At 43.4% G+C, this 27,473-nt stretch overlaps 1 protein-coding gene across 2 annotated transcripts in view; it reads right to left on the minus strand.

The window, feature by feature from the left end:
* Positions 1-3,275: 3,275 nt before the first annotated feature.
* KPNB1 (karyopherin subunit beta 1) overlaps positions 3,276-27,473 on the minus strand; it is a 38,940-nt gene continuing 14,742 nt past the window's right edge. Inside the window, exons 8-22 of one of the 2 annotated variants that reach the window (XM_053965222.1) lie at positions 25,902-26,012; positions 21,842-21,943; positions 20,773-20,997; positions 19,019-19,210; positions 16,662-16,792; positions 15,384-15,531; positions 15,058-15,129; positions 11,668-11,812; positions 10,958-11,040; positions 10,079-10,186; positions 9,215-9,358; positions 8,596-8,701; positions 7,067-7,181; positions 6,310-6,471; positions 3,276-4,893 (exon numbers count right to left, since the gene is read on the minus strand). In XM_053965222.1, the coding sequence (XP_053821197.1) occupies position 4,893; positions 6,310-6,471; positions 7,067-7,181; positions 8,596-8,701; positions 9,215-9,358; positions 10,079-10,186; positions 10,958-11,040; positions 11,668-11,812; positions 15,058-15,129; positions 15,384-15,531; positions 16,662-16,792; positions 19,019-19,210; positions 20,773-20,997; positions 21,842-21,943; positions 25,902-26,012 (1,845 nt within the window). In that variant the 3' untranslated portion in view covers positions 3,276-4,892. Of the gene's footprint in view, positions 4,894-6,305; positions 6,472-7,066; positions 7,182-8,595; positions 8,702-9,214; positions 9,359-10,078; positions 10,187-10,957; positions 11,041-11,667; positions 11,813-15,057; positions 15,130-15,383; positions 15,532-16,661; positions 16,793-19,018; positions 19,211-20,772; positions 20,998-21,841; positions 21,944-25,901; positions 26,013-27,473 lie in introns of those variants that run through there. The other variant, XM_053965221.1, reaches the window with a different exon arrangement.

A 27,473-nucleotide genomic window follows, 5' to 3' on the forward strand; every position in this document is an offset into this window, starting at 1 on the left:
AAAACCCCAAAAAAAGCCCTCAAAACCCCCCAAAAACAGCCATAAAAACCCCCCAAAAAATGGCCCTAAAAAGCCCCTAAAATACCCGTCAAAAAGCCAAACCCCACCCCCAAAAAAGCCATAAAACCCCCCAAAAACAGCAATAAAAAACAAAAAAAAAGCCCTCAAAACACCCCAAAAGGGCCCTAAAAACCCCTTCAAAAATGTAAAAAAACCCCAAAACACCAAAAAAAACCCCTCAAAACCCCCAAAAAGGCCCTAAAAAACACTTCCAAAAGGAAAAAAAAAACCCAAAACCGCCCAAAAAAACCCTCAAAACCCCCAAAAAGGCCCCCAAAAAGGGCCCTAAAAAACTCTCCCAAAAGGCAAAAAAAAACCCCAAAACACGCAAAAAAACCCTCAATACCCCCAAAAAGGCCCCCAAACTCCCCAAAAAGGCCCTAAAAAACCCTCCCAAAAGGCAAAAAAAACCCCAAAACCGCCCAAAAAAGCCCTCAAAACTCCCCAAAAAGCCCCCAAACCCTTCAAAAAAAACCCCAAAAATGGCCCTAAAAAGCCCCTAAAATACCCTTCAAAAAGCCAAATCCCACCCCCCAAAAAAGCCATAAAAACCCCCAAAAACAGCAATAAAAAACCAAAAAAAAGCCCTCAAAACACCCCAAAAGGGCCCTAAAAACCCCTTCAAAAATGTAAAAAAACCCCAAAACACCAAAAAAAAACCCTCAAAACCCCCAAAAAGGCCCTAAAAAACACTTCCAAAAGGAAAAAAAAAACCCAAAACCGCCCAAAAAAACCCTCAAAACCCCCAAAAAGGCCCCCAAACTCCCCAAAAAGGCCCTAAAAAACCCTCCCAAAAGGCAAAAAAAAAACCCAAAACCGCCCAAAAAAGCCTTCAAAACTCCCCAAAAAGCCCCCAAACCCTTCAAAAAAAACCCCAAAAATGGCCCTAAAATACCCTTCAAAAAGCCAAACCCCACCCCCCAAAAAAAGCCATAAAAACCCCCAAAAAAGTCCTCAAAACGCCCCTAAAAATCCCCAAACAAGAGTCCGGAGCCGTTGTTTTTGCACTACTCTCAGTGTTTATTCTGCGCTGCCTCAGGCGGGAGCGGCCCCGGCTCCTCCCGCCCGGGAACGGCTTTTTTTATTTTATTTTTTTTTTATTTTTTTTTGTGTTTTTTTTTTTGTTTTTGTTTTTATTCCATTTTTTAACTGGTTTTTTTTTTTTTTTTTTTCAATTTTTTTTTTTTTGTTGTTGAATTTTCTCTCATTTGGTTCCACCTCTGAAAAGCGCCGCCCCCGGGCCGAGGGAAAAGCAAAAAGGCATCGCTGGGAGGGGGAGCCCGGCCGGGTTTTCCCTCGGATTTGGGATTTTTTTTTGGGGAGTTTTGGGTGGTTTTTGTCGGTTCTGCGCGTCGGGCAGAGCGCTGAAGGCACATTCATGATACCCTGTAGGAGCTGGGCAGCGCCGGCAGGAGGAAAAAGGGACTCAGAGGGAAGGGGAGGAGGAAAAATGGGGGAAAAGCAAAAAAAAAAACCACGGGGAAATGAAGAAATGTGGTGGGGAAAAAATAATGAGGTGGAAGGGTTGGGGGAAATGGGGAAGTGTGGAAGGGGAAAAATGAGGAGAAATGGGGAAAAAAGAGAAGAAAAATGAAGAAAAATGGGGAAAAAAAAGAAGAAAAATGGGGAAAATGAAGAAAATGGGGAAAAAAAAGAAGAAAAATGGGGAAAATGAAGAAAAATGGGAAAAAAAGAAGAAAAATGGGAAAAATGAAGAAAATGGGAAAAAAAAGAAGAAAAATGGGAAAAATGAAGAAAAATGGGAAAAAAAAAGAAGAAAAATGGGAAAAATGAAGAAAAATGGGGGGAAAATGAAGAAAAATGGAAAAAAAGAGAGAAGAAAAGTGGTGAAAAAATGAAGAAAAATGGGGAAAAAATTAAGAAAAATGGAAAAAAAAGAAGAAAAATGGGAAAAAATGAAATGGGAAAAAAAGGAAGAAAAATGGGGAAAATGAAGAAAAATGGGGGAAAAAGAGAAGAAAAATGGGAAAAAACAAAGAAAAATGGAAAAATGAATGGGAAAAAATGAAGGAAAATGGGGAACAAATGAAATAAATGAAAAAAGGGAAAAATGAAGAAAAATTGAAAAAAATTGAAATGAATGAATAAAAGGAAAAAATGAAGAAAAATTGAAAAAAAATGAAAAAAGGAAAAAAGGAAGAAAATGAAGAAAAACTGAAATAAATGAAAAAAAAGGGGGAAATTACAAGAAATGGAAAAAAAGAAAGAAGAAAAATAGGGAGGAAAAGAAAAATAAAAAAAAGAAAAATGCAGAAAAAAGAGAAAGAAAAATGGAAAAAATGAAGAAAAATGGGAATAAAATGAAAAATGGGAAAGATTAAAATAAATAAAATTTTAAAAAATTAAAAGAAATGGAAGCAAAATGAAGAAAAGTGGAAAAAATAAAGCAAAAAGGAAAATAAAAATGGATAGGAAAAGAAAAATAAAGAAAAAAGGAAAGGAAAGTCAAAAAAAGAAAAATAAAGGAAAACAGAAAAATAGGAACAGGGAAAAAAAAAAACAAGAAAAATTAAATGGAAAAATTCTGAGAAAAAAAAAATCAAGGAAAAAAAAAGAATAAAGATAAAAACAGATGAAATTTAGACAAAAAAATAAGAAAAAAAATTAAAAGAAAAAGGAAAAATAAGAGAAAAATGGAGAAAATAAAAGAAAAATGGAGAAATAAAGGATAAAAATGAAGGGAAAAAATGGAAAAATGAAAGAAAAACGGAGAAAAATTAAAGAAAAAAGGCAAAAATGGATTAAAAAAAGAAAAAGCAAAATCAAACTTGCAGGACGTGAGGAGCAAATCCTGCCCATTTTCCTGCTCCCCCTCCCGGGAGCTTTCCCGACACCTCCACGGAGCTGTGGCCAAAGTGAAAATTCCAAATCTCCAAACCCTGAACCTCCTCAGAAAACAAAACAAAAAAAAGCTTTTTTTTTTTTTTTTTTTTTTTTTTTTTCTTTTTTTTGTTTGATTTTCCCCCCTTTTTTTTTCCTTTTTCCAGAGGGAAAAAATATTCCGCGAGAAATTCGGGAAGCGGCAAAGAAGAATTTCCTTGTGGGTTACTGGGGGGAAAAAAAAAAAAAAAAACCAACCCCAAATTCATTAAAAAAATCCCAATTTTTTTTTTTTTCCTGGGGTTCCCTCTGGAAAAGAGCCAAGAGTATCCCAAAAAAAAAAAAAAAAAAAAAAAAAAAAGGAAAATATTGGGGAATGTTTGACACCATTTTATTCATCTTCAACTGCAGTGGAAAAATAGAAACCTTTTACAAGCGCCGGCGTTGTCAGCTCAACTCAAGTTATATATTTATATATTTCATAGAAATTTCTTTTTTTTTTTTTTTTTTCCTTTTTTTTTTTTTTCCTGTTTTTTATTTTTTCCTTGTGTTTTTCCAAGTGCAGCAAGAGACCAAAAACCACATCGAGCCTGATCCGAATCGAGCCCCGAAAAAGCAAAAAAAAAAAAAAATCCCAAATAATTCCAAATAAACAGCTTTTAATCCCATTGCTTCGTGTTTTTCTTCACATCCAATTTTCCTCTCCAAACATCACCTGAATTTTTAAATTTTTTCCTTCTTTTTGTGCATATTTTTCTTTTTTTTTTTCCACCTCTTTTTGAACTCTTTGGCACAATTTTGATTCTGCTACAGTCCAAGTCAGGAGATCTCTTTTCCCAATTTGCAGCACTTTTTTTTTTTTTTTTTTTTTTTAAAAAAAAAAAAAAAATCTGATTTTTAGGTTTTTTTTGTCCTGACATTTTTGATTTTTTTTTTTTTGGAATTTTTGAAGCCTGAAACTCGCTGGACAAATGGATTTTTCTATTCCCTGCAACCCAAGAATTGTGTTTTTTCCCCCATTTCTACATTCACAGTTGAATATTTAAGGAAGGAAAGGCGCTTTTGTTGCTGAGCAGGACAAGCCAAGAGCTCCAAACATTCAGCATTCCCTAAAAATAAAATCCCTAAAAAAAGCGACTTTCCTTAAATTTCTTTTTTTTGTCTTTTTTTTTTTTTCCCTCTTTTCTACTTTTTTTTCCCCATCTCTCACTGCCTGAACCTCAGTTATGAAATGCAACAACTGAACCCTTAAATTTTGTATATTTTAGATTCTTTTTTTTGTCTTTTTTTTTTTTTTTTTAATCCGGAATTTTTGGATTTTTTTTTTTGGTGGTTTTTGGGGAAAAAAAAGAGAGAAACTGCAATGAATTTTTTTTGTTTTTTTTTTTTTTTTTTTTTGGGAAGTTGAGAATGTGGATATGACCTCACTCACACACACTCACTCCTCTTGAAATTCCTTCTCTCTCCTTTTGGGATTTGCCTCATCCCGGAGATTCCCAAATCCCTGGGAAATCCCAAATCCCTGGGAAATCCCAAATCCCTGGGAAATCCCAAATCCCTGGGAAATCCCAACTTTCCACCTTTTTTTTCCTCTCTCTCTCTCTCTCTCCAGCAGCCAAAACCTCACAGAGCACCACTTTAATCCCAATTTCCCCCGTTTTTCCCTCATTTTCTCCTCCGAGCTCAGCCGCTCTTGGGCTGGTGGGAATTTTTGCTTTTTTTTTTTTTTTTCTTTTTAATAATTTTGGTTTTGGAATTTTTTGGGGCACAGAATTCCCTCTCCTGGATGCCGGGGGTCACCAAACCTTGGGATTTTTGTTCCGAGCCTCACTCACTCATCCTCAGCATCCTCTCATTCCCAAACACTCCGCACACGTCCTCACTCCCGGGGGGATTTTGGGGGGTTTTGTAGGAGATTGGAGATTTTTCCTTTTTTTTCTTGGTGTTGTTGTTGGTTTTTTATCCTCAGGTGTCGTCCCAATGGTAATAGATCTGGAAAAGGGAAAAAAAAAAAAAAGGATTTAGGGGGGAAAATGGGATTTGGGGGTGGGGGAGGGAAGGGATTTTGGGGAATTGGGGTAAAAAAGGGGGGAAAAAGGGGGAAAATAATTCAGAGGAAAAAAAGGGGGAAAGGGAATTCAGAGAAAAAAGGGAAATTCAGGGAATCGAGCAAAAAAAAGGGAGTTAAGGGAAGTAACAGGAAAAAAGGGAATTCAGGGATAAAAAGGGGATTCAGGGGAAAAAAGGAAATTCAGGGATAAAAAGGGAATTCAGGGGAAAAAAGGGATTCAGGGATAAAAAGGGGATTCAGGGGAAAAAAGGGATTCAGGGATAAAAAGGGAATTCAGGGGAAAAAAGGAAATTCAGGGATAAAAAGGGAATTCAGGGGAAAAAGGGAATTCAGGGATAAAAAGAATTCAGGGATAAAAAGTGAATTCAGGGATAAAAAGGGGGTTCAGGGATAAAAAGGGGATTCAGGGGAAAAAAGGGGGTTCAGGGGAAAAAGGGGATTCAGGGATAAAAAGAGGATTCAGGGATAAAAAGGGAATTCAGGGGATTAAGTGGAAAAAGGAATTCAGGAAAAAAAATGGAATTTGGGGGGAAAAGGGAATTAAGAGGAAAAAAGGGGATTCAAGGAATTAAGGGGGAGAAAGAAAATTAAAGGGGAAAAAGGGCATTAAAGGGAATTCAGGGATTCAAGGGGAAAAGGGGAATTCAGATAATCAAGATGAAAAAAGGGAATTCGGGGGGGAAATGGGGAGAAAAGGGAATTTAGGGAATTAAAAGCTGTGGAAGTGTTTAAAAGTGTGGGGATGTGGCTCTTGGGCTGGGCTCCATCTTGGAGATTTTTCTAGATTTTACAATTCCAGGATTAAAACCAAAAAAACCCAAACCTAAACACATCAAATCAGGAGAAAAAAAAAAAAGTGGGGGAAAAAAATGGGTTGGATTAAATCTTGGAGATTTTTTCAACTTTAACAATTCCAGGATTACACAAAAAAAAAACTGAAAAAAACAACAACAACAAAAAAAGCCAACAACAAAACAAACATAAAAAAAAAAACCAAAACAAAAAACCCAACAAAAAAAAAAAAAAAAACCAATCCAAAAAAACAAAACAACCCAAAACCCCCCAAACCAACAAAAAACAAACAAACAAACAAAACCCCAAAACAAACCAACCCACTCAACACCCCAAATCCCAGAAAAAAAAAAAAATTGAGAAAAATCGACTTTTTTGGGATGGAAAGAGAACTAAAAACCCCCAAATGGGGCTTTTTTCCCACCAAAAAACAGGACAACAGCCCCGTGGAAAACAGAACTTTGGGACTGTGACTCTTCCCAGGCTAAGCTGGGCCAATTCCATGATTTTTTAGGTGGGGAAAAAAAATCGGGATGAGCCCTCACCAAGCTTGGTTCTTGAGTTTCCTCAGCTCTTTCGTGGCCCAGGTCGCGAGGGTTTTCGTTTTGTTCGTCTTGGATCTCCTCCCTTCCGTTAGCAGTTCGTGGATCATGGGTCTGGCTTCTACTAATTTCAGGACATCCTTCCCAAAAGCTGTACACAAATCCCTGGAAGCAGAGGAAAAGCAGGGAAAAAAATGTGAGTGGCAGAAAATGCTGGTCAGGGGTGCAGATTTTGGGAGAATTTGGATTAAAAAATGCTCACGTTCTTGTTCCAAGGTTGGTTTCTTGATAATTCTCCTTAAATTCAGCAGGAGAAATGAAAACACCTCAACTTGGCTTTCTCTGTTCCCTAAGGATGAGGGGTTTTTGGTCCTAAACTCCTGGAAAAATCCTAAATCTGGGATTTTGGTCATGATTCTCTCACCTGTGAAATCCCTTCATACTTGGGAGCCAAACACCAAACTGCAACCCCAAAACTGAGCCTAAAAACCCGAGGCAGGCAGGAAAAAGAGGCAGATTCCAGGATTTGAACCTGGCTCCCTCTGTTCCCTAAGGATGAGGGTTTTTTTGGTCCTAAACTCCTGGAAAAATCCTAAATCCGGGATTTTGGTCATGATTCTCTCACCCGTGAAATCCCTTCATACTTGGAGCCAAACACCAAACTCCAACCCCAAAACTGGCCCTAAAAACCCGAGGCAGGCAGGAAAAAAGGGCAGATTCCAGGATTTTTCCTGGGAGAAATGGGATGGGGAGGCCTCACCCTATGAGTCCGGCGGCGCACGCCACCACCCCGTCCGTGTGATCCTCGTCCCCCGCGATGTGGTCGATGTAGGACAGGATAAATTCCACCCTGGGCTGCACCAGCATCACGTCAGCTGCAGGGGAAAGGCTTGGTCAGAACTTTGGGAAGGTTTGGGATGCTCCCAAAAAAAACCCTGGATCCTCCCTCTGGCAGGGAAGGGGAAATGACCCCGGATTGTTGGGGATTTTTCGGTGTTTCCTGCTCTGAGGGTTTGTTGTTGCAGGGGAGGGATGGGGCAGGGATGGGACAACCCCAGGAGGAGGCTCAGGGGGAGCTCCTGGATCCCTGGAAATGTCCCTGGAATGTGGGGATGTGGTACTGGGAATTAAGGGGGGGAAAGGGGATTCAGGGGATTAAGGGAAAAAAAAAAAAGAATTGAGGGAATTAACAGGAGAAAAGGGAATTCAGGGAATTAAGGGGTAAAAAAGGGATTAAGGGGAAAAAAAGGAATTGAGGGAATTAACAGGAGAAAAGGGAATTCAGGGAATTAAGGGGTAAAAAAGGGAATTCAGGGAATTAAGGGGTAAAAAAGGGAATTCATGGGGGGAAAGGGATTCAGAGGAATAAGGGGGAAAAAGGAGATGTGGTTTGGAGGTGACACTGGATGATTTTAAAGGAAGGGAGGGAGCAGGGATGTGCCAAGGATGTGACAACTCCAAAAGGAGGCTTAGGAAGATTTACATTGGATATTTGGGAATATTTCTCCACAGAAAGGGTTACAAAACATTGGAACAACTTCCCAGAGCAGTCCCCATGCCTGGAAATGCCCTAGAAATGTGTGGATGTGACACTGGGGGCCGTGGCTTGGAGGTGACACTGGATGATTCTAAAGGAAGGGAAGGAGCAGGGATGTGACAAGGATGTGACAACCCCAAAAGGAGGCCGAGGGAGGTTTGTATGGGATATTTGGGAATATTTTTCCACTTGAAGGGTTATAAATGCCCAAAACCAGGTGGATATGCCACTGGGGAATGTGACTTGGAGGTGACACTGGCTGATTCTTTAAAGGAAGGGAAGGAGCAGGGATGTGACAAGGATGTGACAACCCCAAAAGGAGGCTTGGGGAGCTCTTTGTGGGGTATTTGGGAATATTTCTCCACTTGAAGGATATAAATGCCCAAAACCAGGTGGATATGCCACTGGGGAATGTGGCTTGGAGGTGACACTGGATGATTTTAAAGGAAGGAGCAGGGATGTGACAAGGATGTGACAACCCCAAAAGGAGGCCGAGGGAGGTTTGTATGGGATATTTGGGAATATTTTTCCACTTGAAGGGTTATAAATGCCCAAAACCAGGTGGATATGCCACTGGGGAACGTGGCTTGGAGGTGACACTGGATGATTCTAAAGGAAGGAGCAGGGATGTGACAACCCCAAAAGGAGGCCGAGCGAGGTTTGTACGGGATATTTGGGGATATCCAGGGTTCCACCAGGGGACTGGTGCTCAGGATGGTTCCCAGGGTGGATCCCACAAGGATGCCACTCACGGTGCACGTTCTCCTGGTCTCCCTTGAGGCCCTGGATGATGCCAGTGTAGGCCTCCAGGCAGCCCTCCCGCAGCTCGTTCAGGTAATCCACCATGTCATAGTCGGACTGCGGACAGACACACGGACAGAGCGACGCCTTCAGTTTTACCTCTTGTATTTTCCACATTCTGAGCTGCCTTAGTGTGTGACTCTGAACTTCATACGAAGTGTCAGCAAGTTCTCCTCACAGTTCAGTCACACAGAACAATCCTTTTCCAGCCCCAGGATCAGGACACCGTTGCAGCTTCAGCCCCGAAAAGTGTAAACAACAAAAAGGCCCAAAAAGTGCCAACAGCAGTGAATTGAGGGGAGCAATCTGGGAGGATGGGACTGCATAACCTGGAGCTCTAATTGGACAGTTAACCCCAGAATGGAAATGGACCAAAACTTATAAAAGTGTGAAAACTCCTGACTCTGAGTCCATCTTGGGTGTAGCTATGACCAGGCTCTTGTACTGCCCAAGGTGTATCCTTGAAGGGCTTTTTAATAAATCCCTACTTTATTCCTTGAACTCTGTGCAGGCTCTTTAGGCATCAAGGTGAGAGCCCAGGAATGTCCCCAGGGACTGGGGACAGCTCACCTTGTCCACCTGGGCCTGGGATGCCTGCTGGAGGGTGTTGAGCACCACGTCCAGGTACTTCTTGAACTCGCCCCCGATGGCCAGGGCGATGTCCCCGAACACCGAGAGGATCTGCGGCTTCACCGACCTGTGCACGTTCTCGTTCTGGGAAAAAAGGAAAAAAATCCCAAAAAGGTCCTGCATCAGTGTGGGAAGGGGGAAAGGAAAAGAGGGAATGGCCTCAAGCTGCACCAGAGGGTTTGTGTGGGGTGTTTCGGAATGTTTCTCCAGTGGAAGGGTTGTAAAATGTTGGAGCAAGTACAGCCAGGGGTTGGAAAATGTCCCAGGAATGTGGGGGAAAAGGGGAGGAAAAGGGGAGGAAAAGGGGAAGAAAAGGGGAGGAAAAGGGGAGGAAAAGGGGAGGAAAAGGGGAGGAAAAGGGGAGGAAAAGGGGAGGAAAAGGGGAGGAAAAGGGGAGGAAAAGGGGAGGAAAAGGGGAGGAAAAGGGGAGGAAGGAAGAAGGGAATCCAGGATTTGGAAGGAAGTCAAGAGGGAGGGAGGGAGGGAGGAATGCGGAAGGAATTCAGGAATGCAGAAAGGAATTCAGGAAGGAATTCAGGGAGAGAGAGTGGGAGAGAGGAGGGAATTTGGGAGGAATTCAGGAAGGAATTTATTTAGGAATTCAGCAAGTTGATAACCGAGACATTCCCCCAGAACCCAAACCCCTTTGCCCCCAGCACCTCCTGGCCGCCGTTCAAACCGCGCGGCGTCGCCAAACACGAGACATTCCCGGCGAATTCCTCCCACTTTTCCCAGGCTTCTCCCACCTCCCACTCCCCTGGGAAGAGTGAGCATCCAACTGTTACTCGGGAATCTCCCACTCACCCCCAGGTTCTCCAGGAGCAGCTGCATCACCTCGTCGCAGAAGGGGAGGATGTTGGACTGCAGGGCTCGGCACAGGTCCCCCACCAGCCCCACCGCTGACAGGCAGACCTGCAACGGAGCAGGGATCAGCTCCGGGATTTGGGATCGATCCCGGGGATTTGGGGTTGTCCCCCTGGGATCTGGGGTCGTCCCAGAGCTCCAGAGGGATGGGAGGGTGATTAAATCCTGGGAATAATGAGCTGGTTGACAGCACGGAGGTGAGGCACGAGGGCAGCACATCCAGGAGTGGCAGGGATTCGGGTTGGAAAAACATCCCTAAATTCCAGTTTCAAAGGGGAAACCCCAGCCAGGATTTGGGCTGGAAAAACTACTCCAGAATTCCCATGGAGGCCATCAGGATTGATGTTCCAAGGGGAAATCCCAGCTAGGATTTGGGCTGGAAAAACATCTCCAAATTCCAGTTTACAAGGGGAAGTTCCAGCCAGGATTTGGAAAAAAACACCTCCAAATTCCACAGTTTCACCCCATGGAGGCCACCAGGATTTGATATTCCAGGGCAAAATCCCAGACAGGATTTGGGCTGGAAAATCCCCCTCCAAATCCCCCTGGAGAACACCAGGATTTGACATTCTAAGGGGAATTTGCTGCCTTATCCACACTTTTCCTTGGAAGTAACTAAGAAAACATAAGAAACCAAAATTCCACGCTCCAAGGTGGTTTGGATTTGAGAATCCTGGGATTGTTTGGGTTGGAAGTCACCCCACTGGGTGGGCAGGGACACCTTTCACTATCCCAAAACTCATCCAGCCTGGCCCTGGAAAATTCCAGGGATGGGGCAGCCCCAATTTCCCTGGAAAAAGGGAGAAATCAGATCCACACCTGGTACTCAGCATAGTTTTTCAGCCCAATCCCAAGGAAAGGTTTGAAGGCATCCATGTACTTCAGGAATTCTCCACCCAGGACTGTGCAGGAAAAACATTCCAGTGAGAAGGAAAATCCCAATTTGTGGCATTTGCCATAAACAACAAATCAGATATCCCTCAAATTCCACCCAAACCCAGTGAAAACCAACTCTCCACTCGACAACTGAGAACAGTGAAACTATCCAGGTCCTCCAGGACTGGACAAATTCCCAAATTCTTATTGGAAGTAATAAGAAAATACACCAGACCACAATTCCATGCTCCAAGGTGGTTTCAATTTTAGAATCCCAGGGTTTTTTGGGATAAAATGGAGCTTAAAGTGACACCTTCCACTAGCCAATGTTGCTCCAAGCCCTGTCCAACCTGGCCCTGGACACTTCAGGCATGGGAACACCCCCAGCTCTCCTTTACTGCCTTATCCACATTTTTCCTTGGAAATAATAAGAAAATACAAGAAGCCAAAATTTCCACGCCCTAAGGTGGTTTGGATTTCAGAATTCCAGCATTTCTTGGGTTGAAGGGGACCTTAAAGTGACACCTTCCACTATCCCAGGTTGCTCTGGCCTCAGACACTTCCATGGCTGGAGCACCCCCACCATCCCTGCACCACAAATTACATTTTTCACCACTTTGCCCAAAATTCCCGGATCCAGTCCCATCCCTGACCTTCCACCAGGGTGCTGACGGCCATCAGGGCGTCCTCCTGCACCCCCCCGGAGCCGGCCGTGCTCTGGAACATTCTGAGCAGCGACGCCATCACCACGTCTGAGATCTGCAGCGCGTCCTGGTGCTGCACCTTCCGCAGCACGTTCTGAGGGAAAAATCACGGAAAATGGGCAAAAATCACCGCTCATCCTACAGGTAAAGCATTCCCACAGCCCCGGGTGCTGCATGCACCATCTGCAGCACGTTCTGAGGGAAAAATCACAGAAAATGGGCAAAAATCACCGCTCATCCTAGAGGTAAAGCATTCCCACTGTCCCGGGTCTGCTCCTTCTGAGGGAAAAATCATGGGAAATGGGGAAAAACCATCACTTATTCTACAGGTAAAGCATTCCCCCAGCCCTGGGTGCTGCATGCACCATCTGCAGCACGTTCTGAGGGAAAAATCATGGAAAATGGGCAAAAATCACTGCTCATCCTACAGGTAAGGCATTCCCACAGCCCTGGGTGCTGCATGCACCATCTGCAGCACGTTCTGAGGGAAAAATCATGGAAAATGGGCAAAAATCACTGCTCATCCTACAGGTAAAGCATACCCACAGCCCTGGGTGCTGCTCCTTCTGAGGGAAAAATCATGGAAAATGGGCAAAACCCACCACTCATCCTAAAGGTAAAGCATTCCCACAGCCCCGGGTGCTGCATGCACCATCTGCAGCACGTTCTGAGGGAAAAATCATGGAAAATGGGCAAAAACCATCATTCATTCTACAGGTAAAGCATTCCCACAGCCCTGGGTCTGCTCCTTCTGAGGGAAAAATCATGGGAAATGGGCAAAAACCATCACTCATTCTACAGGTAAAGCATTCCCCCAGCCCTGGGTGCTGCACTTCCCGCAGCACATTCTGAGGGAAAAATCACGGAAAATGGGCAAAAATCACCGCTCATCCTACAGGTAAAGCATTCCCACAGCCCCAGGTCTGCTCCTTCTGAGGGAAAAATCATGGGAAATGGGGAAAATTCACTGCTCATCCTAAAGGTAAAGCATTCCCACTGTCCCGGGTCTGCTCCTTCTGAGGGAAAAATCATGGGAAATGGGGAAAAACCATCACTTATTCTACAGGTAAAGCATTCCCCCAGCCCTGGGTGCTGCATGCACCATCTGCAGCACGTTCTGAGGGAAAAATCATGGAAAATGGGCAAAAATCACTGCTCATCCTACAGGTAAGGCATTCCCACAGCCCCAGGTCTGCTCCTTCTGAGGGAAAAATCATGGGAAATGGGGAAAATTCACTGCTCATCCTAAAGGTAAAGCATTCCCACAGCCCCGGGTGCTGCATGCACCATCTCTGCAGCAAGTTCTGAGGGAAAAATCATGGAAAATGGGCAAAAACCATCATTCATTCTACAGGTAAAGCATTCCCACAGCCCCGGGTCTGCTCCTTCTGAGGGAAAAATCATGGGAAATGGGGAAAATTCACTTCTCATCCCAGCATTTCCACACCAATGGGTGCTGCACCTTCCGCAGCAAATTCTGAGGGAAAAATCACAGAAAACAGGCAAAAATCACTGCTCATCCTACAGGTAAAGCATTCCCACTGCCCTGGGTCTGCTCCTTCTGAGGGAAAAATCATGGAAAATGGGGAAAATTCACTGCTCATCCCAGCATTCCCACAGCCCTGTGTGCTGCACCTTCCACAGGAAATTCTGAGGGAAAAATCATGGAAAATGGGCAAAAATCACCACTCATCCTACAGATAAAGCATTCCCACAGCCCTGGGTGCTGCACCTTCAGAGGGAAAAATCACGGAAAATGGGCAAAAATCACTGCTTATCCTACAGGTAAAGCATTCCCCCAGCCCTGGGAGCTTTGATAAGGATGAAAGAGCTGCTGTTTGAACCCTTTTGCAGCCAAAAAAATCTGCTTTTGTGGCTGCAAAGTCCCGTTCATTTGGCTGCATTCAGATTTTCCAGCTGAATTTCCCTTTCCTGCTGCATGGGCTGTTCTCAAAGCTTTGCCATTTGTAAGCTGGAATTAAATGTGACCAGCCCAAATTTAGCCTATTAAAAAAAAACATAATAATGAAATCCTTTTTTTTTTTTCCTGTCGCAGTGAACCTGTAGGGGTTGCACCCAAGTTTGGCTTCCAAATTAAAGTTTAGAAATGCTTGAAGTGGTTAAAATACAACAGTTCCCAGGAAAAGAAAAAAAAATCCTTAATTTCCAGAAGAAAAAAATTATTTAAAGTTTAATTTTTCACTCCACAAAGATGGACTTTGGCTGTTTATATAATTAAGACTTGATTTATGGAATTACAGGATGGTTTGGGTGGGAAGAGAGCTTAAAACCCCCCAAATTCCATGGACAAGAATACATTCCACTAGTTGTTCCTTCCAGGGATGAGATTTTCTCACTTAATTTCCAATATTAACAAATGTTTTTTGTTTTTTTTTTTTTTTTTTCTGTTGGATGTTCATAATTGCACTTCCAGCAAAACAACAAAAAAAAAATTGGGGAAAAAAACCATAGATTTAATTTTTTTAATACTGAAAAAAGCCCCTCTGCTGAGTTTTACTCAGTGGTTTTTAAGTATTTGCTGCAACTGGGTAAAAAATTCAGGTTCAGTTTCTGGGATAGTAAAAAAACACATTTAGAAATTAAAGTCAGCATCTTATTTCCACCTAGATTACACTCCCCAGGCAGTGCCCATCCTGTGAGATTCCAGGGTGAAAATTCCCCATTAAAACTCTTTCTAAGGACAGATTATTCCCACTTCCCATTATTTTCAAAAATTACCCTAAAGTTGGAGAGTGAAAACAACCACAAAGCTTTTGAGGATGAAATTAAGGATTTCTCAAATCAACCTGGAGACCACCTGGGTTGCTCTGAGCTGATTTTTGGGGGAAAAAAACCCTTTTCTGAGTGGTGTTTGCAGCAGTAAGCACTGCACTGGTGGCTCCTGCTCATTAGCAGATGTTTAATTGGGAATTCTGAGGACACTCAGAACATTTTAATTGCTGCCATTTGGATCAGGAGCACCAAGCACGAGAGGCAGATGAAGAAATCAAAGCCTTGAGGGAATTTTTTTTTTTTGTTGTTGTTGTCTGTGAGATTGTTGAGGTTGTAGCCAACCCAAGAACCAATCTGACAGCACAGACAATCTTTTATAAAATCCCCAGCAGCATTCTTTGAGTCATATTGCCCTGAATTTTGTCACTAGAGCACAACTTCGAGACTTCTGAACCTTGCATCACCTCCCACGTGTCAGCTGGGACCCAAAATCCACTTTTTTCATTCAATTCTCAGCACCAAGAGCTGGGGTTGGAGCTCCAGGGGCACAGAAACACCTCAAAAATCACTTTATTCCCACAGCAAACCCAGGAGAGAGGAATTTACCTGGAGAGTAGCACAGAGAAGGGACTGGAGGTCATTGAACTGGATTCTGTCAGAGGTGCTCTGGATGTGAGACTGAAACAAGAACAAAATCCCACGTGTGAAGAGGCTGCCTGGGATCCTGGCAGCTCCAGGGAGAGCCAGGTTGTACTTTAAATATTTGTTCTTTTCAGATTTCAGAGCGGAGGGGCTGTGAAGGAGCTGAATATAGAATCCCTGAGTGGTTTGGGACCTTAAATCCCAAACGGGCAGGGACACCTCCCACCATGCCTGGATTTGGACACTCCCAGGGACAGAGCAGCCACAATTTTAAATCAGGATTTACCCACCTCCATCTGCAGCACTTGCTGGAGCCTCTCCATGATGACCAGGGTGGTTTTTTGGACAGCAGGATAACAGTCCTTGGCACTGTTTTTCACTATTTCCATCAGGGATTCATAGGCAGAACTCCTCAAGTTATTCTGGTGTCCATCAGGTCTGCAACAGAAGGAGGAAGATTTGCAGCTCCAAGTGTGTGGAAACAGATTTTTTTTTTTTTTTTTAATTTTAGTAAACCAGCAACAGCTCCATTTGAGTGCTGTGACAAGCAGGAGCCATTTGAAAAGCCTTGAAATAAAGGGAATTTGTGAAGCCGTTCTGGCACATTTCTTTCTAATGATTTTCAGTTTTAAAAATGATTTTCAGTAGGTCTCACAACAAGGAGAGGGAGAGAAGGAGCCTCAGAGTTGGTGTCAGCACTTCAGAGCCCTGCCCCAGACACCCCTGAGGGTGTGAAATTTGGAATTAAGGCACCTGAGAAGATTGATGGGCTCCAGAGCCTTGAGCCAGACACTCCACTCCTGGCTGGATGTAAATGAAGACAGGGAAAGAGTTTAAATTTTGAACTGGGACAAGGTTTTTACAGAAAATCAGCAGCAAAATAAGCTCCATCAGTCCATGGAGCTGATCCAGGGATTGAACTTGGAGCTATCAGATTTATGTGACCTTCAAACCACCATAAAATTCGAGTTTTAGCCCTTTTTTCCTGCATTTGAGAGTGAAATATTTTGCCAAATCTATTTTCTGTTTCAGTTGGGACGGGAATGGGAGATCAAGTTGGTCCCTGGCTCTTCTGGGAGCACCTGGAGCTGATGGAAGGGATGGAACTCACACAAAAACAACCAGGAAAGGAACAAACAGGGATCCCTGATTACGTCCTGCTGCAATTTCTGGTTATTCAGGGGGCCTGCAGCCAACGGGGCTGAGTTTTGTGGCTGCACAAAAAGGGCAGAGTCTTAAAAGTGTGGAGTTAAACTTGGAGATTTGAGGGAAAATGGGGGAGACGTGAGGGGAAAACATGAGGGGAAATGGGAGAAATTTGAAGGGAAAGGGGGAAGAGACAGTCCTCAACTTCCTAAAACCAGATATGGACAAAATTATGAGAAATTATTCAGTGGGAAGAGCTGTTTTCCTGGGATTTGCATCTTCTATTCCTCTGGGTTTTTTTTTTTTTTAGTACCCAATAAAGCCATGTTTTAATCCAACACCAGATCTCAGCTGCCAAGAAGAGCCCGAGAGCGTGGAGTGGGAAATAAATGAAAAAAGGCTTTTTGGAGAGGTTGTTTTACCTGTCTGCAGTCTCCAGCAGTTTCTGCACTATCAGCTCAAAGGAGGAGGATAAGCAGTAAGTTGCTGGTTCTTCCTGATCATCAGCCACATCTGCGGCTTCATAGGCAGCTTCAGCAAGGCTGGAGAAGGCCTGGAACACAAAATATCAAAATATCCATTGGTTTTCCACCTTCACAGCTTCAGAAATTCAGATTCCATCCGTTTTCATTCAAAAAAAAAAACACCCAAATATACAAAAAAAACAAAATCAAAACAAAATTAAAAAACCCAACACCAAAAAAACCCAAACCAACCAAGTAAAAGCCAAAAAAACCAACCAAACAAAAAACCAAAGAAAACCCCACAAAAACAACAACAAAAAACCCCAAGCAAGCAAATAAAAACAAACAGAAAAAAACAACAAATCAAAAAACCCACACCAAACAAAAATCCCAAACTAAAAAGTGTGCAGGGTGAACAATTCCAGAGCAGTTTAACTGTGCTACAGGTGGGTGAGAGGAGCTAAAAGCTTCCTGAATTTTTATTTTACTCTAAAAACACCCAGGAATCATCATCAGGAGACAAAAGCCACCTGGATTTTTGCCAGGATAACAGAGCAGGGAAAACCCCTTTGTGCTGGTGAGTCTTGGAACCTCTGGAATTGTAAAAAGAAGGGATTCTGTCATTTCTAGAAGTTGTTTTGACAGGAAAATCCTCCTCCCCAGCTCAGTCTGAAGGAGCAGCTCCTGGAAGGCAGTGGGGACGTGGAGACCACACAAAGCATCAGGGAAAAAAAAATCCTGCTTCCCAAATTATTTCTGGGATCGCTCCAGGAGTAGGTTTGGGTTTGGGCCTCAAGGCAATCCAAAAAAAGCTTAATCCAAAAATTCCTTTTTTTCAACCCCACGACAGCAGGGACAGCTCCCACAGCATTCCCAGACTAGAGGCAACTTCTACACTCAGTGAATATCAGCATTTTTTTCCTAAAATGCCACCTTTTTCCTTTGTTTTTTTTCCTGCCAGAGGCACAAAATAGAGTTGGGAAAATTGAAGAGTTAACCAGTGTTTGCTGGGGGAGCAAGCCATGGATTAATTGTGGAATTCACTAAAGTGTGTGTGGCTAAATATATAAAATCACATTTAAAATTATATAAGTATATAATTACATAAAATTATATAAACATATGAACCCATATAAAACAATATACATACATAATATAAATACAGAAAATTATGTAAATCTAGAAAACAATATAAAGATATAAATGTGATGTGTTTATATATTAATTTACATTTATATCTTTTAATTTATATTCATTAAAGCCCCTGACAGGAGGGTGGAGCCAGGTGGGAGCCAGGCTCTGGTTGAGGGAAAATGGGGGAGATTTGAGGGAAAATGAGGGGGGAGATTTGTGAGGGGAAAATGGGGGAGATTTGAGGGGAAAATGGGGGAGGATTTGTGAGGGGAAAATGGGGGAAGGATTTGTGAGGGGAAAATGGGTGAGATTTGTGAGGGAAAATGGGGGAGGAGATCCATGAGGGAAAATGGGGGAGATCCGTGAGGGGAAAATGGGGGAAATTTATGAGGGGAAAATGGGGGAGATTTGTGAGGCGAAAATGGGGGAAGGATTTGTGAGGGGAAAATGGGGGAGGAGATTTGTGAGGGGAAAATGGGGGAGGAGATTTGTGAGGGGAAAATGCGGGAGAGATTTGTGAGGGGAAAATGGGGGAGATTTGTGAGGCGAAAATGGGGGAGATTTGTGAGGCGAAAATGGGGGAAGGATTTGTGAGGGGAAAATGGGGGAGAGATTTGTGAGGGGAAAATGGGGGAGATTTGTGAGGCGAAAATGGGGGAGATTTGTGAGGCGAAAATGGGGGAAGGATTTGTGAGGGGAAAATGGGGGAGGAGATCCATGAGGGGAAAATTGGGGGAGATTTGTGAGGCGAAAATGGGGGGAGATTTGTGAGGGAAAATGGGGGGAGATTTGTGAGGGAAAATGGGGGGAGATTTGTGAGGGAAAATAGGGGAGGAGATCCATGAGAGAAAATAGGGGAGATCCGTGAGGGGAAAATGGGGGAGATTTGGTCAGACAAGACCAAACAACCTCAAGGGATGTCCAGGCTGGATATTAAGGAAAATTCCCTCATGGAAAAAGTCCCAGACATCTGAACAAGCTGCCTGGAGCAGGGCAGAGCTCCCAGTCCCTGGAGCTGCCCTCCAAATTCACGGATGAGCACACAAGAGCCAACACAACTTAGCGCTGCTGCTGCTGGCAGAACGCTCGGACTCGGTGGCACCAAAACCCTTCCAGGTCCCACCGGGAGCTGTTTTTCCCGGTGGATCTGAGCTCCTGGCGGGGTTTGGAGGGTTCCTCACCCAGCAGACATTGGTGGCCACCCTGGGCTCGGCGCTCAGCCCCTCCATCAGGCACTGCAGCAGCGGGGCCAGGTAGATGTCGTTGATGGCGGCCTCGGGCAGCATCTCGCAGATCCTGCCCACGGTCCAGGCTGTCGTGTCCCTGACCACCACGCTGGGATCCTTCATCAGCTCTATCAACGTTGGCATGGCCTGGAAGGAACCAGGAGAAACCAGGTGAGGTAAAAAACCCTGCATTTGTCCCGGTCCTGTAGCTTATTTAGGACATATATTGTTTTATTTTGTATTAATGGCTCTATTCCCTGACATGACCCCTCTTCCGAACACCTTCACCAAGGATGGTTTTACTCAACATGCCCAAAATGAAGGCAGCTTCTACATTCAGTAAATATTATAATTTTCACTCCTTAAAATGTATTTCTTCCCATATTCTTTCCTACCAGAGTCCCAAAGCAGATTTGAGGTAACTTAATCTGAGTGCTGGGTTATGGATCAAAATCAGGATTTGGATTTGAGATGTTCTCCTCCAATTAACCCCAGGATTTTGGGCTCTAAAAGCCTCCAAAACAGGTGATATTCTTCTGATTTTCCTTAAATTAAAAGCAGATGAGACATTCTCCTTCAATTAACCCAGGGGTTTTGGGCTCTAAAAGCCTCCAAAAAGGGGTTATAACCTTCTAATTTTCCCAAAATTAAGAGCATGTGCAAATCAAACATTCTCCTCCAATTAACCCAGTGATTTTTAGCTCCAAAAAGCCCCAAAACTAGATTCTATCTTTGATTTTCCTTAAATAAAGAGCACATGCAAATCAGGTATTCTTCCCCAGATAACCCAGGGATTTTGCGCTCTAAAAGCCTCCAAAAATTCAGAAAACTTGGGCTCTAAAACCCTCCAAAACAGGTGACATCCTTCTGGTTTTCCTTAAAATAAGAGGATGTAGAAATCAAACATTCTCCCCCAATTAACCCAGCAACACTATAAAACTCAGGCTCCAAAAGCCTCCAAAACAGGTGACATTCTTCTGATTTTATTTAAAATAAGACCATGTACAAAGCAGACATTCTCCTCCAAATAACCATGTCATTTTTAACCCTAAAATCCCCCAAACAAGGGATTGTTACCTCCAAAACCAAATCACACCCTCCCACCAAACTCAGGTTCCAGAAGCTTCCAAAACAGGTGAAATCTTGATTTTCCTTAAAATAAGACCATGTACAAAGCACACATTCTCCTCCAAATAACCATGTCATTTTTAACCCTAAAAACCCCAAACCAAGAGATTTTTATCTCTGAAACCACATCACACCCTCCTGATTTTCCTCAAATTAAACCCTCCCACCAAACTCAGGTTCCAGAAGCTTCCAAAACAGGTGAAATCCTTCTGATTTTATTTTAAATAAGACCATGCACAAAGCAGACATTCTCCTCCAAATAACCATGTCATTTTTAACCCTAAAAACCCCAAACCAAGGGATTTTTACCTCCGAAACCAAATCACACCCTCCCACCAAAACCAGGCTCTAAAATCCTCCAAAACAGATGAAATCCTGATTTTCCTTAAAATAAGACCATGTACAAAACACTAATTGTTCTCCAAATAACCATGTCATTTTTAACCCTAAAAACCCCAAACCAAGGGATTTTTACCTCCGAAACCACGTCACACCGTCCCGATTTTCCTCAAACGAAATCCTCACTCACACCTCCCACCCTCCCACAAGATTCTGAGCCCCAAGCCCTGCCAGCAGCTCACCTGTATTACTAAAGGCTTGAGCTGGTTGGGCTCGGGCCCTTCCAGGATGCATCCGAAGGCCATGACGGCCGCATCCCGGTACCTCCAGTCGGGGTTTTTGATGTGCTCCTTGATGAAGGGCAGCACGTGGGGGACGATGTCGTCCTCGCAGCACGTGGCCAGCAGCATCAGGCACACCCCTGCTGCCTTGCAGGGGTTCCAGTCGTCGTCGTCGTCGTTCTCGTCCTGCAAAAAATTAAAAAAAAAAACAAAAAAATCCCTCTGGTGATGACTCTGTGGTTTTGATTTTAGTTTTTTTTTGGTTTTTTTTTTTTTTGTGCTGGTTTAGTACGTGGGTCTGGGTTTCATATTTAGGGTTGGTAAGCTCTCTTCATAGAGTAGGGAGGTAAAATAATTCCTTTTACAGCTTGGGAGCGAGGGCAATCACACAAGTTACAAGAGCATAATCTGTCAGGAATACAGGGAGTCACCAAACCCCTCTAGAAATCACAAATCTTGGCATGCACAGCTCCAATAAATCCTTGGAAGTGTTTAACAGGGACTAAGGCCTCAAAAATCCCAGGAATTGGAGCCCACATGAGGCAGGGGCTGTGGAATATGTGGTTTCTATCCCAAATATTCTGAATAGGAACAGAGGGAATCACCAAACCTCTCCAGAAATCACAAATCTTGGGAAGCACAGCTCCAATAAATCCCTGGAAGTGTTTAACAGGGACTAAGGCCTCAAGAATCCCAGGAATTGGAGCCCACATGAGGCTGTGGAATATGTGGTTTCTATCCCAAATATTCTGAATAGGAACAGAGGGAATCACCAAACCTCTCTGAAAACCACAAGTCCTGGGATGTGATCAGGGAAAAAGGAGGCAAGTCCCAGTCTCAGCCCAAAAATTGCTGCATCACTGGCTCAGAGTGGTGCATGAAAGCTCATCACAGACCAGGGACCGCCACTCCTGAGGCATTTTTGGGATCCAAATGGGATTCTGAGGAATCCAAAACCCCATTGCAGACAGAGCCAGGGGGGCAGGAAGAGCTCCTGAGCTGCAATTCCCTCAGGGCACGTGGAACTCACCTGTTTTGTTAAGGTCTGGGTTAGAATAGGGACCAAATATTGCAGTGCCCCCTTGGCATAGAACTTGCTGGTGTGCTCTGGGGGCCGTCCTTGTTCTGCTGCCTGGAGAGAAGAAAAAGAGGTGAAAAGTTTCTTTTCATCAATATTTTGATCTGGTTTTATATTATTTTATTTTTTTCCCAGCATTAAGAGGCTGAATGATCAACTCCAAGAGGCACAAATTCCCTTTTCCCCCCCCCCCTCCTCCCCAGCAGGAATCCTGAGTTGCCTCAAGGGCACTTTGCACCGAGTTAAATATTCCAAAATCCACTTTAAATAGTCCAAAATCCACTTGAATTCCTCATCCCTCCTCACAGGGCACAATTATCCCCATTTTCACTTGGCTGTCAGGTGTAATTACCAAGTGACCCCGAGGTGAAGGAGCAAAAGGTTTGGAGCAAATAAACCCCACCCCACTGCTGCTGTCCTTTTATCCTTGATTTTTTTTTTTTTTTTTTTTTAATTTGTTGGGAATGCAAGCATAAATATAGATTTAGCTGCTTTTAAAAACAGGGATGTGATTCATGCAGAGCCCTTCAAAGTTTCAGCTGTTATTGATCTCCACAGATAATTCCTGCAAACAGCAGCTGCATGCAAACAAATCCCCCAAATTCCTCCCCAGCCATTCCACAGGGTAATTGATTTTATTTCATCCAGAATTTCAGGTTTGACTCACAAATCATGGATTTTAGGGAATGTGAACCATCTTTTGGAAGAAAAACCCCCTCGTGGGTGTGGCAGACCCCAAAATTTTGGACATTATTTCATGAATCTCATGGATTATTTCCAGGAAAAACATGGGAGAGCCCTGTGATAGGAGGTGCACGTGGATTTAGGTGGAAATAGAGAATAAAAAATGATAAAATTGGGTTGTTTGAACAAAAAGCACCAGGTTGGAGAGGGCTGGGAGCAAGCTGGGAATGGATGGGATTTAAGGTTCTTCCAGCCCAAACCATCCCAGGATTTTGGGATTAACAGGAATTCCAAATGCAGAGCCAGCTAAAAAATCCCCAATTTTATCTCGGGGAGCAGAACCTGGGCCAGAACCACACGAGGAGTAAAAACTCCTCCCAAAAGAGGAACCAAAAACTCCCAAAGGAGGAGCAAAAAAAAAAAAAAAAAAATCTCAAATGAAGAATTAAAAGTTCCAAAATGAAGAATTAAAAAGTCCCAAAGGTGGAGCCAAAAACTCAACTCCCAGATGAGCTAAAAACCCTCAAAGGAGGAGCTAAAAGTCCCCAAAGGAGGAGCAAAAAACATCCCAAATGAAGAATTAAAAATTCCAAAATGAAGAATTCAACAGAGGACCTAAAAACTCAACTCCCAAATGAGCTAAAAACTCCCAAAAGAGAAGCTAAAAAAACTGCCAAGGGAGGAGCTAAAAAGTCCTAAACGAAGAATTAAAAAAAAAAAAGTCCTTAAATGAAGAATTAAAAAAAAAAAGTCCTTAAATGAAGAATTAAAAAAAAAAAAAATCCTTAAATGAAGAATTAAAAAATCCCAAAGGAGGAGCAAAAAAAAAAAAAACCAAAAAAAACCCAAAAAGAGGAGCCAAAAGTTCCCAAATGAAGAATCAGAAATTCCAAAATGAAGAATTAAAAACCCCCAAAGGAGGAGCCAAAGGCTCTTTTAGGATCTCTCATTTGCTGCTGTGACCCCAAAAGCACCCGGGAATTTCCCCATTTCCCTTGGGAAGGGCAGGAGGAGCTCCCGGGATGGACAATCCCAGGAATTGCAGCATTCCCAGGGAATTCCCAGGAAATTCTGGCATTCCCAGGAATTCTGGCATTCCTGAGAGAAGCTGCAGGGAATTCTGGCATTCCCGAGGGAAACCTCAGGAATTCTGGCATTCCCAGGGAACTCCCAGGGATCCCAGCATTCCCAAGAATCCCGTAATTCCCAGGAATCCTGGTATTCCCAGGAATCCTGGCGTTCCCAAGGGAAACCTCAGGAAATCCTGGCATTCCCAGGAATTCCCAGGGATCTCGGCATTCCCAGGAAATCCTGACATTCCCAGGGAATTTTGGCATTCCCAGGAAATTCCCAGGGAACCTGCCATTCCCGGGAAATTCCCAAGAATTCCGGTATTCCCAGGGAATTCCCAGGAAATCCTGACATTCCCAGGAAATCTCAGCATTCCCGGGGATCCCCAGGAGTCCCCGCATTCCCAGGAATTTCCAGGAAATTCTGACACTCCCAGGAAATCTTGGCATTCCCAGGAATCCCCAGGAGTCCTGGCATTCCCATGGATCCCCAGGAAATCCTGGCATTCCCAGGAAATCCTGACATTCTCAGGAGTCCCGGCATTCCCAAGGGAAACCCCAGGAAATTCTGACATTCCCAGGAAATCCCTGCATTCCCAGGAAATCCCGGCATTCCCAGGAAATCCTGGAGCCCCACCTCGGAGGCCTCGATGGCCAGGAAATCCCGGCATTCCCAGGAAATCCCGGCATTCCCAGGAAATCCCCAGGAAATCCCTGCATTCCCAGGAAATCCTGGCATTCCCAGGAATCCCGACATTCCCAGAAAATCCCCAGGAAATCCCTGCATCCCCAGGAAATCCTGACATTCCCTGCATTCCCAGGAAATCCCTGCATTCCCAGGAAATCCCGGCACTCCCAGGAAATCCCGTCATTCCCAGGAATTCCCAGGAAATCCCGTCATTCCCAGGAATCCCAGCATTCCCAGGAAATCCCCACCTCGGAGGCCTCGATGGCCAGGAAATCCCGTCATTCCCAGGAAGTCCCGGCATTCCCAGGAATTCCCAGGAAATCCCTGCATCCCCAGGAAATCCCGTCATTCCCAGGAAATCCCGTCATTCCCAGGAAATGCCCACCTCGGAGGCCTCGATGGCCAGGAAATCCCAGCATTCCTGGGAATCCTCAGGAAATCCCGACAATCCCAGGAAATCCCGACATTCCTGGGAATTCCCAGGGATCCCTGCATTCCCAGGAAATCCCGACATTCCCAGGGAATCCCGGCATTCCCAGGAAATCCCGGGATCCCCAGGGATCCCCACCTCGGAGGCCTCGATGGCCAGGAAATCCCGTCATTCCCAGGAATTCCCAGGAAATCCCGTCATTCCCAGGAAATCCCAACATTCCCAGGAATCCCGTCATTCCCAGGAAATCCCAGGAAATCCCCACCTCGGAGGCCTCGATGGCCAGGAAATCCCATCATTCCCAGCATCCCCAGGAAATCCCAACATTCCCAGGAATCCCGTCATTCCCAGGAAATCCCCACCTCGGAGGCCTCGATGGCCAGGAAATCCCGTCATCCCCAGGAAATCCCTGCATTCCCAGGAATCCCAGCATTCCCAGGAAATCCCCACCTCGGAGGCCTCGATGGAATCCTGACATTCCCAGGAAATCCCGACATTCCCAGGAATCCCCAGGAATCCCAGCATTCCCAGGAAATCCCCGAGCCCCACCTCGGAGGCCTCGATGGCCAGGAAATCCCGTCATTCCCAGCATTCCCAGGAATTCCCGGCATTCCCAGGAATTCCCAGCATTCCCAGGAAATCCCGGCATTCCCAGGAAATGCCCACCTCGGAGGCCTCGATGGCCAGGAAATCCCGTCATTCCCAGCATTCCCAGGAATTCCCGGCATTCCCAGGAAATCCCTGCATTCCCAGGAAATGCCCACCTCGGAGGCTTCGATGGCCAGGAAATCCCTGCATTCCCAGGAAATCCCTGCATTCCCAGGAAATCCCCAGGAAATCCCGGCATCCCCAGGAAATCCCGTCATTCCCAGCATTCCCAGGAATCCCAGCATTCCCAGGAAATGCCCACCTCGGAGGCCTCGATGGCCAGGAAATCCCGTCATTCCCAGCATTCCCAGGAATTCCCGGCATTCCCAGGAAATCCCGGCATTCCCAGGAAATCCCTGCATTCCCAGGAAATCCCGACATCCCCAGGAAATCCCGTCATTCCCAGGAATCCCTGCATTCCCAGGAAATCCTGACATCCCCAGGAAATCCCGGCATTCCCAGGAAATCCCGGCATTCCCAGGAATTCCCCACCTCGGAGGCCTCGATGGCCAGGTCCATCTCCTCGTCGCACACGTTGGACCAGAACTCGATGCCCTGCAGCGCCACCTCGTCGATGTCGCTCTTCATGGCCTCGATCGTGATCTGCAGCGCAAACCAAAACCCCAATTAGGGATTTCTCCCACCCGGAATTCCCCGCGGACCCTGCGGAGTTCAAGTCATTCTGTCAAAATGAGAAATAATCCCATTTTTTCCCTGTATTTTATCACCTCAAATTGAGCTTTTTGCTCCGTTTGGAATGCCAAGGTTTTGGTTTTTTTTTTGGTTTTTTTTTTTTTTAATGGATTGGGATTCTCAAGGATGCAAAGGAAAATCAGGAATGGGTTTTGAAAGAGATGGTAGCCAGAAATAAAAATGGAAAATATAAATAGGAACTGAGGGAGATCAGGGGAAAAAATATCAGGAATATCAATATAAATAGGGGGAGAACAGAGAAATAAATAGGAGAAATATAAATATGGGGAAATGAGAGAAATAAAGATGAGAAATAAATATGGGGAAATGAGAGAAATAAAAATGAGAAATATAAATATAGAGAAATCAGAGAAATAAAGATGAGAAATATAAATAAGGGAAAATCAGAAATAAAGATAAGAAATATAAATAAGGGAAAATCAGAAATAAAGATGAGAAATAAATATGGGGAAATCAGAGAAATAAAGATGAGAAATATAAATAAGGGAAAATCAGAAATAAAGATGAGAAATAAATATGGGGAAATGAGAGAAATAAAAATGAGAAATATAAATAAGGGAAAAACAGAGAAATAAAAATGAAAAATAAAAACATGAATCAATATGAGAAATAAAAATACAAATGGGGAGAAATCAAAGAAATAAATGTGAGAAATAGAAATAAATATCAGAAACAAATAAATATGAATAAAAAGAGGAGATTGGCCAAAAATAACAGTAAAAAATAACAATAAAAATAACAAAAATAACAATAAAATGGGAGGAATTCAGAGAAATAAATATGAGAATTGTAAATACAAAACGAGGAAAAAGAGATAAATCGTCATCGATAGAAATACAGGGAAATAAATCCCTAAACAGAAATCATTTTCAGAGAAATAAATGTCAATAAAAACACAGGAAGATCAGCTAAAAACAGGAAAAATGTAAATGCAAACGGGAAAATCAAGAGGAATAAATAGAGAATTATAAAGAAAATTTATTTACTTATTGTAAATAAATTCTATATTATATATTTCATGATGACACATCAAATTATTGTTTAATATACTACTTATATACTAATATATAACACTAATATAACTTTAATACATCAATATATTTATTTACTAAATATTAAATAATTTATATTCATTATAAAGAAATAAAGTTATATAAATTATAGAAATTACAAACGATATATAAATTTATAAATTATATATAATATATAATATAATATATATATTACATAATATATAATAATTATAACTATATAAAATATTATATATACACATATATTATATATTATTATAGTATAAATTATATATTATGTACATTATATTAATATGATATATATTATTATATGTTATAT

This window comes from Vidua chalybeata, chromosome 26, assembly GCF_026979565.1.
Source record: "Vidua chalybeata isolate OUT-0048 chromosome 26, bVidCha1 merged haplotype, whole genome shotgun sequence".
Classification (NCBI taxonomy): Eukaryota; Metazoa; Chordata; class Aves; order Passeriformes; family Viduidae; genus Vidua; species Vidua chalybeata.